At 45.3% G+C, this 11,928-nt stretch overlaps 1 protein-coding gene across 1 annotated transcript; it reads right to left on the bottom strand.

The window, feature by feature from the left end:
- Window positions 1-1,183: 1,183 nt before the first annotated feature.
- tnpo2b (transportin 2b) lies at window positions 1,184-11,484 on the bottom strand. Its single transcript, XM_030435998.1, is given in 25 exon segments — window positions 1,184-1,322; window positions 1,421-1,550; window positions 2,536-2,610; window positions 2,732-2,831; window positions 3,477-3,552; window positions 3,748-3,843; window positions 3,948-4,046; window positions 4,966-5,053; window positions 5,751-5,909; window positions 6,034-6,228; window positions 6,314-6,485; window positions 6,581-6,806; window positions 7,094-7,246; window positions 7,382-7,553; window positions 7,677-7,737; window positions 7,853-7,971; window positions 8,081-8,203; window positions 8,803-8,884; window positions 9,028-9,161; window positions 9,284-9,304; window positions 9,306-9,391; window positions 9,650-9,799; window positions 9,975-10,050; window positions 10,354-10,453; window positions 11,203-11,484. Coding segments are annotated over 23 exon segments (2,670 nt in total). The 5' UTR covers window position 10,453; window positions 11,203-11,484; the 3' UTR covers window positions 1,184-1,322; window positions 1,421-1,442.
- Between the last annotated feature and the right edge of the window lie 444 nt (window positions 11,485-11,928).

The raw sequence follows: 11,928 nt of genomic DNA on the forward strand, positions 1-11,928 counted from the left end.
AAAGATCACAATGACACTGCCAATCACTGTTTTACTTAAGATATCAATATGGCATCAAATGGATATCAGTACGAATGTAGACAGAAACACATACACACACTCGCTCTTGCATACAAACACACACACACACACACACACACACACACAAAAACACAAACACACTTGGTCACAGTTGACAGGTGCCAAGGACATTGTGGTGGGAGTCAAGTTTTAGCTCGGTACCATATCAAAAACAATACATATTTCACACACTGTTAACACAGAATGCCGAAGTAAGGATTTACAAACTGCACATGCACACGCGCACACATACTCACACACAAAATCTCAAAGAGACAACTAAGGATGTGATTTCTTTCTACGAGTTCCTCCCCCTCTGGTGAGAAAACAAATGTGTTAGCCCTAAGCCTTCCTTCCTACGGGAATGGTTTCTGTGAAGCCACGAGGAAAGACACTTGCTCTTATGTTTTTTTTGTTGTTGTTTTTTTCTTCTTCTTCTCTCTTTTGATCAGGTAGAAAAATGTGACAGGAATATGTCTGATAGATGGATAAGCTCTGTGAAGCAGCACTCTGGTCAAAAAATGAAGGTAGGAAACATAGATGCGGATACTAGACTATCTTACAGTTAAGTAGAATTCAGCGACTACAGATTAAAGTAATTCATGTTGAATCCTATTCCCCAGAAAAAAGAAAGATATCACCCAGAAAAATTAACAGAGTTTAGACACCTGCCTGTCTGTCCCTAACTACATGTAGTAGGTCTCAAAAAGTCAAAATAATAGTGCCACCCACAGTCAGTTCCATGTACTGCATGTACAGCATGTGCAAGTGTATGTGAGAGAGTCTGTGTACGTTGGTCTGTCTCTGTCGGTCAAGCTATTGGTTACTCTTAAGTTTAAGAATCCCGTTTAAAATCTCTACTATCCCTGTCCTCCCAGCAAAGTAACAGACCTTTCTGTCGCTCTTTTTCCCTGCCTCCTCACTGATTTCCCTCCCTCTCTTTCCCCTGAACTTTCTCTGTGCTCGACTCTTTACCAACTTATCTATTCCTCCTTCTCTCCTTCATGTCCTTCTCTCTGTCCCTCTCTATCTGTCCCTACCAGTTAGTTTTTCTGTGTCGGGTCCCTGCCTAGTTAATCTAGAGGTGTCCCTCTGTCCCTCCCTCCCACCCGCCCACCCTCCCTCTATGGACAAACACATAGGGCGTGGGGGCCGTCCGTCAGGGGGAGCGGCCAATAGCGTCCCTCTCCCTCCCCCCAGATCTGGGCAGTGCAATACACAGATGGATGAGTTTCCCATTCACCCTCCTCCTGCTGGCTCACCTGGGAGGACGGAGAAAATGGGAGAGTGGACACAAACTTCAGTATGATCGTTCACAAACCTTTGAATTGAGTTTAAATGGTGGCGCGTGTGGTGTTACCTCTTGGGTGGGTGTAGAGAATCTAAACGCCATAGCACGCTGCCAGTCTCTCCTTCAGCAGAGGGGGGAACTGCTCTGAGAACTGTTGCCAGTTCTCCTCCCCGACCTGCTCCTTAAAACCGTGCAGGATCTGCAGGAAAGGGCAGAAGACAGGCACAGAAATCAATATCAGGCACAGTGTCAAGAAATCTTAAAGGGTAACTCCAACAATTTTACACATAAAGTGTGTTTACAGGTCCTGAGGAGTACTTACTTCACATGTGAAGAAAGTAGTGTAAAGCCTTTTGTGGCTCCAGAGGAAGCTGCATGTAATCTAATAAATTGCCTCCAGTGATAACACTTGCATTGTGGGTAAAGTAGGCTCCAGGTTGTGAAAAGGAAGAAGAATGTGTGGAATAAAATAGGTGATATCTCTGGTTCGAAATGTGTCTATTTTGATAATTTGTTTTTAGACTGTGACGAGGCTGAAATAACAACTGTGCACTGTGCGGCGCCTGTGGAATTTAATCTCCATCTTACTTATTTTCAAAATGTAACCACTGTTTGATGGCTAAACAGTGGCAGAATTTTGGGGCGAGAAAAATGTTTTTGTCTCAAAACGCTGATGGTGCTTACTTAAACGTGAAAGTCAACGTCAACTGGAACAGAAATAGTACAAAGACAGTGAGAACAGAAGAGGGTTGATCACTTGGTTAATTTGGCCTACAATGGATTTATCCTGCTGTCAACACCCTGTTCAAATGCCCCAAAAACAGTATTATTGAAGTATTAGAGAAGTATAGATGCATCTGTGGATTTTGCAGTGAATTTGACGCTAAATTTGCACGCATTTTGTCCTTTTTGCACCTAAAGGGGGAGTGTGTTCACCTAATTTCTCTGAAGAACAAGAGCAGTGTCTGTGTTGCTGAGCTAAGCAGCAGAAAACTGAGATGAGCACACTCAGCTTCGCCCAAGGTCTCTACACCTCAGCATGACTCACACAGCAGGAGGAGTGTGGTGAATTCATGGTGACTTAAAATCAGCCTTTGGATGGTACTGTTTGCATAAACACAAAAACCTGGACTTCGTTTCTACTCCTGATCAACACACCAATGTCACCCAGTGATCCCCCTCACCTTGTAGAACATGTCTCTCAAATCGTCTTTAGGATTCACCCAGGAGGCCACAGCATCACAGAAGAAGATGAAGTCCTGAACAAAGAGAAAGAAGGTTTAAACAGTACATCAAGTCCAACAAAACATCTGTGGCTTACAGCCAATAACACAGACTGTGAAAGCAGTGACTTAAAGCCTGCGGTGTACAATGCCTCACCTGCACCACGCCTCCTGGGTTCACGCCAATCATCATGCAAATCCCGCGGAAGGCAGAGTCTTTCTCCTCGTTGTCTCTGATGTTCCGCAGAGACGTACACCTGCAGCATGCAATAACTAATCAATTAACACCCATCACAAATTCCAGTGTCACTCACTCAAGACTGAATTGTCTTTTCTAGTCAAGACATTTGAGAGAAAATTTATTAAATCTACAAAACTAGAACAAGTGAGATGACATAAATGGTGACATCTTTCTGTGCGAAAGGACATTTGTCTTTTCCTAAGCTTGAGAAAAACTCACAGACTTCAGTGTTTCATTGTCATAACTTGCTGATTCAAATCATTCCAAGAATATATTTGAAGAATGTCAATACTGCAGTCCTTGCAATGCTGTGATTGTGCTCCGCAGCAATGGGATCACACACAAAAACGCAAGGGTCTTGGAAAAAGTGAGAAACACCCTAGACGAAAAGAATGTCTATTATCTGATGGGGAAAAAATGCTGCAAAAGTCTCTTGCACGTCTGGATAAAATAATTACATGCAGAGTGGAGAGAGAAAAGGGATACCATGTGATGTGGTAAGACCGCAGAGGATGAGAGGGAGCCTCCTGAACATGTGATATATGACAGCTGCCAGTGCTGACTGTGTGTGTGCAGATGTTGTTAGTTAAATGCCACCACAAAGATGTCAAGGCACGGGGGGAATTAAAGACTCAGAAAAAGAGATTTAACAGTCGCTCACCAAGGTCGGATAAACTGTGGCAACATAGCAGCAACCTCCTGAGGACACACGTAGCCCAGTCGGCCGATGGTAATGGCTGGAGAAGGACAGACGGGATACAGGACTTCTGTTAGAACAGTGTGTGTGTAGGATCCTGATGCTAACTGGGCTATTTTCTCCCATGTGGATGACTAAATGCTCCTGCTGCTGATTTTCAACTGTCACTCCTAAAATGTAACAAAAATCTGTTTAAAAATAAGCATAATAAAGTATATGTGGGTAATCATGATACCTGTGTTCTCGAGCAGGGTCTTGGGAGTGTTGGGCCGATTAATAATCTCAACCAGCTGGTTCAGGACCATAGCGATGTACGGCTGCATCTCCACTCCTGTTGAGAAGTGAGATAAAGTCAGACACACACATCAAGACATCTCATATTCAACGGCACCAGCACTTCAAAGCATCACGTATAAGCAGATTTGCCAAACTCACCCATCTGCATACAAATCTCTCCTATGGCCCATGTAGCATTGTTGCAGACAGAGATGAACTCTGGGTTAAGATTTGTCCCGAGGATAGGCATGAATTCAGCTGCAGAACAAACACATAAGAAAAAAATATCATCACATTGAGCTAAGTTCACACGTCAAGATTTTAGCCCCGATCGCAGACAAAGATCAGAGACGGAGCAGACACGCTGCTCAAATGTGATCCCGGCACTCGGGAGCATTTCACCGACAGACAGGCTACATATCTGGCTGAGTCAGAGACGGGTCGGGGAGCCAGGCACGAGCTACAGCCAATGTGCGCACTCCTCTCATTTCTTTCTTCTGCCGTCGTCCAATTTACAATTTAAAACGTTTAGCAGACGCTTTTGTCCAACGCAACTTACAGTTATTCATACATTCATAAACCGATGGCGGTGGCTGCCACGCAAGGTGCCGACCAGCACATCAGGAGCAGCTTGGGGTTCAGTATCTTGCCCAAGGACACTTTGACATGCAGACCAGGGGAATCGAACCAGCGACCAGCTTATAGTTTCAATCAGAATGCATACATACAAGCTGTTTAGTATTTGTTATTGTGTCGTCCTTCCTGAACCGCAACACCAGCAGGCAGTTTCACATTTTCAGTGCAAAAACACTCCTTGCTGCGTGCATATCTGATTCTGTCCTCTCACCCATATTCTTTTCTTTGCTTCCTTGTTTAACCACATCATTCCTGTGTCACATTTCACATGTACATCTTGTTATGTGTGACCCCCGGTTTCTGATCAGTCAAGTACTGTGCAAGGCGAAATGACGATAAGACTCCTGACACAGCAGAAAGTTGTGTAGTGTGAACAACACAGCGATCTGACGACTTTGAAAATCGTGCAGTGTGGCCAAGGCATGAGATGCAACCAGGGGGAACATTATGTTTGTTCTGTGTGTGTGTGTGTGTGTGTATGTGTGTGTTTGTGTGTGTGTGCGTGCGTGTGTGAGAGAGAAAGAGACAATGAGATAATTACCAATACACGGTTTGACATGAGGGAAGCAGGCCTTAGTCAAGTCACCCAGAAGTGCAAATGAACTCTGTCTTACTTCAGGCATCGTATCCTGGGACAAAAGAGACAGAGAAGCAAAGAAAGAATGTGAACACACACCGTCAGCAGACCTCGAGATTTGGCCAGTGGAACAACTAACAGCTCACTGTGGCTCTTCTCCTTGTTCCATTAGTCTGGCAAGAAGTTTTTTTTTTAAATGTTCAGCTCACTAAAAGCATTGATGAATGACTTGTTTTGTTTTGCTGACGCAGTTTGTAGTGATCATTGGCAGCCAGCATTAAAATATTTGATTAATACGGCGCTCTTCCTGCAGCTGCTTCTCAACAAAAGCCACCAACAAATTTAACGAGAAGCAGCGCAATAGGGAAAGGTTCAGTTTGCATAAGCAGTAACAAATACAGCTGTAGGATGGTTATGGCTGAAAGGGGAGACCTCTATATATGAGTTCTATTACTTACACTCAAGAAGATGCATGCATTGTTTGGCTTCCGTACAGCCTTAAAATTCAAGCAATTCAAGATCCTAAAACCAACGTTTATTTTACCAGCTGTTCATATTAACAGTAATTATATGTTTTGATCGTGGCTATTTAATGCTCAACTCCAGGAGACAGAGTACAATCTCTAATCGTTTTCTGTGAATTGTGCAGGCAATTTAAATCCAGCAAGGTATGGTGGATTCTGCCAATGACAGTGAGAGGTAACAACAAAAAGTAAACAGACTAACGCGCACACACAGGCTCTCCTCACCTGCATGCACTGGAAAAGTAGAGTCATGATATTACTGCGGGCCACAAGCGTGTCCACGTGGCCCCCGAGTCCCTCAGCTAAGCCACTTAAAAGATCCAGAGCCACGATCATGAAGTCCTTGTCGGGCGCTTCATACTGGTCTGGCTGCTGGCTGTACATCTGAGACACACAGAAAAGAAGATGGAGAGAATACGTCAAAGATGGTGCAATGCCATCGAGTGTCATTTATACGTAAAGCCGCAGACACATAAACTGCCTCTGTGGACAATTGTGCGTAACTCACCATAGCCTGAGCAAGTGTCTTCTGGACCAGTGTGACACATCGCTGGTAGACGGGCTCGCAGTACGGGAGGAAGCCGCTCTGCAGTGCCGTGGCAACGGACGATAGACACTCGAGCAGAGGGAAGAGGTCTTTGTCTTCATCCTTCAGCTCGTTCCACTTGGCTATCAGCGGAGGCATCAGCTTCTGGATGTACTCCTAAAAACGTTAAGCCTGTGATTCATTCATTCCTTCACCACAATTTCAATGTTACACACGCTGTGTGTGTGAATGTTTTGCTCACAGGCTGGTTGAGATGGTGTCCCACGGAGTCGGCCAGCGTTCCGATAGCATCGTAGAGGATGAGCAGGTTCTTGTGCTGGTATTTTCCAAAAGCAAAAACCAGGGTGTCCAGGATGAAGCTCAGGTAAGGCACCAGCTCTGTACACGCCTCCTCCTCCAGGGTGGCGAACGCACTGTAGGATAAATAAGATTGGTTAGAGGGTTTCATGAATTAAAACTGGCTTAGAACATAGGAGAGACAAACATACAGAGAGAAGAACAGCTGTACCTGCATGCTGCTTCCTGTACCCTCTTATTGCCATCCAGGATGCGTTTGAGCAGCTCGGTCATGAGTGGCTTGAGGTGAGCATCGGGGGGCTGGCTGACCACCCAGTGAGCGTATCGGCTAAGGGTCCAGCAGGCGATGGAGCGGACCAGAGCCTTCTTGTCACACAAACACTGGATTAGGTGGGGGATGAGCTCAGGCAAGTAAGGTACCATACCTTGCATACAGCCTGGAAGGAGAAAAAGGTTTCACACATTTTGGATGGAAAGGTGCAACATTTTGGGAAATGTGTTTTTTTGCTTTCTCACAGCTATACATGTGATATAAAGCCACCATGTGCAGCTGTTTAGCTTTAGGTAGCAGAAGGACTGGAAATGGGGGGAAACTGACAGTCTGGTTCTGTCCAAAAGGCTACAAAATCAACCTAAAGCAACTATAAAGCTGTTTGTTCCTTACTGTTCTGTTCCTTATCTCAGGCAGTAACAACAGGAATATTCAGTGTGTGCATCGTCTCACCCTCAGCGATAGCCCCAAGCACTAGGATGCCAGACTCCTTGATGACCCAGTCAGGGTGGAAAAGCAGGCCTTTGAGCAGGGGCAGGAGATGGGGGAGCAACTCCTCACGAAACACATTGGCAAGAACGTCCAGAGCTGCAGCTGAACACTTCCCTAGGGGAGGGGGACCACAATCATGGTTAAACACTTGAAACTGTAATACTATTCTTTGTCATTATGTTTGGGAAGATGTTAAAGGTCCAGGAATGCCCTTAAAGAGAAAAAGGTGCATATCTGTCTGTAACTTACGCAGGTTCCAGTCCGACAACGTATCATCGTCGTCGTCCTCGTCGTCATCGATGTCCTCCCCCTCCTCGCCCTCCCCTCCTTCGTGCTGCAGAGTGACGGTGCGGGACTTGTGGAAGCGAGGCTTGATGTCTTGCTCGCTGTCGGGAACGGCTTCATCCTCTTCAACGTCGCCCTGGAGGTCAACAGAGAGAAAGGTGAATGCAAAGCAGACACAGGTAAAAAGGAGGAGACAAGAAGAGAAGCAGGGTGTCTGCATGAGGAACAAGTGATTTATCTAAGGGGGCGGGGGGCTCACCTTTAGAAGAATAATGTCAATCTCAGAGTATTTCATCCCATTTACCAGGATAGGTATCAGTCTGAAAAAAGAGAGACAGACAACCACGTTACTACACAGATTAAATGTATACAAAACTTGATTTTTACTCCTTTGTCATCAACCTAACCCTGTCCAACAATGCAACTGTCACTTACTGGACCAAGTGGCCAGACAGGGCCTCTTTACAGATGGGCTGCTCAGCCAGAGTAAGCCAGAACTCACAGGCCTCCAGAGCCACATTCTCATCTGGGTCCTGGGTCCGCTGCAGCATGTACTGGTGACAGACAACAAGAGGAGGCAATGATGAGGCAGAGGAAGGACGAAGGGAGAATCACCCAGGCTTTCTTTGTAAAGTGGTGTGTAAGATTGAGTCCAGCGCTCACCTGGATGATGCTGTGCATGTGCGGGATGAGGCGGTCAATGCGCACTTCCAGCAGCATGACGAGAGCTCGGCACACGTTCTTCCGCACTTCGCTGTCCTCGTCGCCAGCCAGCGCAAACAGGCTCTGGGTACCAAAGATGCCAGGAGAGGAAAGTTAACAGAAGCAAACTCCATTTGACATGCTCTTCAATTGGTCGTGACACATTCACATATTGACAAAGGACCTGAAGAGGGTTTCAGGGTCCAGTTAACCTCTTTTACATTATAGTAGGGCTGTCCCAAAAATGTTAAAATCGAGAGATGGGTGTAGGGGGTTTCAGACTTCTTAATCCCAATAGAGGAGCTTCATTTCTTGCTCTCTTTATCAGTATTTACACTCGTATTCTGTGCAGCCGCTGCAATGTCTCCTTCCTTCGAATACTGATTTGGAAGTCCATTACCATGGCAACGGCAGAAGCTTAGAAGATGGCTCAGCCTGACTTTAAAGATAACTTCCTGCATTGCAGATACCAAATATCGCACAGAGGTAGCAAACAGCCGGATAATGTGATTCAATATGGACATAAAATATGTACGACATAAACACAAAACAGACGTCGTTACACATTCCACCTCTGAAAAGCATTAAAGGTGAGCCCTATGACTACAACGAAATTACATGTGAGAGAGGGAGGTTTGAAAACAATGGAAATGACAACAGAAACATAATCCTGTAGTGCTCACCTCGATAAAGGTGTCAATGTTATCCATTAGAGCTTGAGCTCGACCGATGATGAACTGGTTCACACACGCTATAGCATGGGACCTGAGAGAGAGACAAACGACTTGGATCTATGATGATGGTTTAAACAGAGAGCGTCAAGGTGGAAAAGCTCGGGAGGACAGATAAAGTGTATGTAGATCAGGAAAGTTAGAGTCAGAAAAGCACAGGACTGGCGTTTCACTGACCTGATCTTTGGGCTGCAGTGCTTGAAAAACTGCAGGAATTTGGGGATCATGATGTTGAGAGGTCTGTTCAGGGCATCACTGTCCAACAGCTCTGATGAATCCTCGCAGATCTTCTGCAAAGCTCCAAATGAACCCTGAAATGCAGAGAGAAAAGTCATTAAAGAAAGAGTGTTAAAGACAAAAGCAAAAGACAAAAATCCAATCGTTACATTAACATTATAAAAGTCATTTGTGTGTCCAGGCAGGCGAGCCTGACCTCGCAGGTGTTATAGTCCTCAGGAGTTGAGCAGATTACAGAGCTGAGGCAACAGCTCGGGCCAGGTCTGCAGCTCTCCTTTGGAGGCTATGGTCGTGATCAGGATACCTTTATGACAGATGAGAAAAAATGTAGTTAAAGATAAATCTGGCCATGACATTTAGGAGTAACTATAAAGTAAACCTGTCATCGTATCCAATCATTTAAAACATCTGAAAAACACAGCACTGGCTCCCACGCAGCCACATTACCTGCAAAAATTCACCCACCTACATACTGTAGTAGTCTGACTCACACTGGCTAGAAACTACAACCAACACTTTGCTCTCTCTTTCCCCATCCCCTCTCGTTCGCTCAAACACCCACCGATCGTAGCTCTGATAAGCGGCGAGGGGTCCCCGATGTTGTTGAGGCATTCTCGTTTGATGAAGTCAGCCACGTTGGGAGGGAAGTTCTGGTAGTGAGCCTTAACATTGTTCTTCAGTATCAGACCGCTGAGAGAGCGAGTGGGCTCGTCTTGAGAGGGAAGGCAGCAGAGAGGCAGAGCGTAAATACATTTCAAAAACTGGAAAGAAAAGATTAGACACCGAGACATTTGCAGGGAACAAGCAAAGTTAGGACACCTATTCAGTGTGTGAGGAAAAAGCTGTTCTATTGTAGGCATCCTCATTTTCAACATGCATGTACGTACCCTCGGATTTGAGGCTTGTGAGGACAAAGATGAGATAGTTGTTGAAATCTGGAAACTGGTTCAGTTGCTCCAGTTTCTGCAGGCTCCGTTAAGGAGAGCAACCGTCCATGCAACACAGAGAAAACTCACACATCCCTCCGATAGCTTGTGTTGCTGTTTGAGATTCGAATTAATACACAATCACAATCAATCACAAGCTGCGCACGACAACACACCCAGTCAGCTTTTTGTTGTCACCAGCTTTGGCACACAGGCTTTCGTGGCAGAAGCGAAATCTCACACCTTTGTCTCTCGCTCTCATTATCTCTCCCTCACACACACACACACACACACCCACACATTTACACACGCACATTTACATGCACATATTTAAGGATACTTCTTGCACAGCTCTCTGTGTTGCTGTGTCTGGGGACTGGGAGTCCTTGAGTAGCTGAAGCACTTGCTGCAGACCCTGTTCATCTGGCTGCCACTCCATCCTACAACACACACAAACACACACATATTACCTGTTTATGAAGAGTGCACTGCACATAACTCACAGCCCCACCTGGGACATCAGCCTTCCGCACGTTACAAGTCAAATCACGTAGTGGTAACGTTAGCTACGCAGTAACGAATACAGATGTGGCTAACAAACAAAACGTGCTATTAGCAGCAACCTGTCAAACCCTACCGGTAACCTCACAATAGGCTACTTCAGTCTTATTTTATTTATTTTTTTTACCTTAATTCTAAATATTTGTCTACAATGTAACGTTAGAAAAATCACTGCCGTGGACGCTTTCGTGTTTGTGTGCATCCTCCTTCTCTGGCTCGCTGTTAAGTTACATGAAACCCGAAAGTAACCTTCACTAAGTTACAGTTACACGAACAAGTAGCCACATCAACTATCAGCTGCGATCTAATCAGCCTCTCTTCGCCTAAGGCCCAGACTGCACAGGCGCAAACGTCTGGCTCATTCAAGATAGCGAGCTAGCTTAGCGTCGCTATGATACATAACACATAGTTACAACATCCACACAGAAAACAGCTGCAAAACGCCATCACACGCTAACAAACGGGACGCCGCGTTGCGCTGTCAAAGTGGTGTTTTCAATCGAAGCAACAAAGACGGCGCAAACGGAGCGTGATAATAGTCATAACAGAGCAGTCGCATCTCAACCCCGGCAGCTACCAGTAGCATGACTAGCTAGCATCATATTGAAAGTACCGCGAAAGGTTTTACCTGGTCACTCCGATGTGGTAGATCTATATTTCTATAGACAACAGTGCAGCTACGCTATAACAACTAACATTAAATCAAATAAGACTGCGATCTGCGTCGCTGAATGTGAACTTCGGCTCTCAGAGGATCTGTGCGATTGCTGTGCTAGCTGGTATGTGACAGAGATTGCATGCCTTGCAACCAAGCCGGCTGATCCGTTTGATCATGTTCGGCTTCCGTACTAGACTCAACGTCGGGCAAGGTTACCATTTAGAGCCGAGCCACTGAGTTTACAAACAGTGTGTATCAGTGTTTTGCTGGTGTCTTAAGACTGCGTTAATTCATTCAAATGCATCGCATACTTCTATTTACTAAAGAGACGTTGAACAGATGTTATGCAGTATGCATCACATTGTGTTGCGTTTCACTTCTGACCACCAGATGGCGTCAGTTTCACATTATGAGATCATATAACTCTACATAATAGAGCTGAATGAAGTGATACAGGGCGTGGGCACAATATGTACAGCAGTACATTTCTAACTAGCATTGTGGAGCTTCAAGTACTTTTTATGACAGTGTGTCATAAAATGGCTGTGATGTTTCATTTTTGAAAGGAGGATGAACACGTTCCCATGAGCACACTGAAACCAACAACCGAGGTCCAACATTAAAGGCTTCACAGAGCCATTATGTTGCAGGTCTGTGGTACAAGATTTCAGCGCTTTGTAAATGTGTTTACATACG

Source organism: Sparus aurata, chromosome 1, assembly GCF_900880675.1.
Source record: "Sparus aurata chromosome 1, fSpaAur1.1, whole genome shotgun sequence".
NCBI classification, from domain to species: domain Eukaryota; kingdom Metazoa; phylum Chordata; class Actinopteri; order Spariformes; family Sparidae; genus Sparus; species Sparus aurata.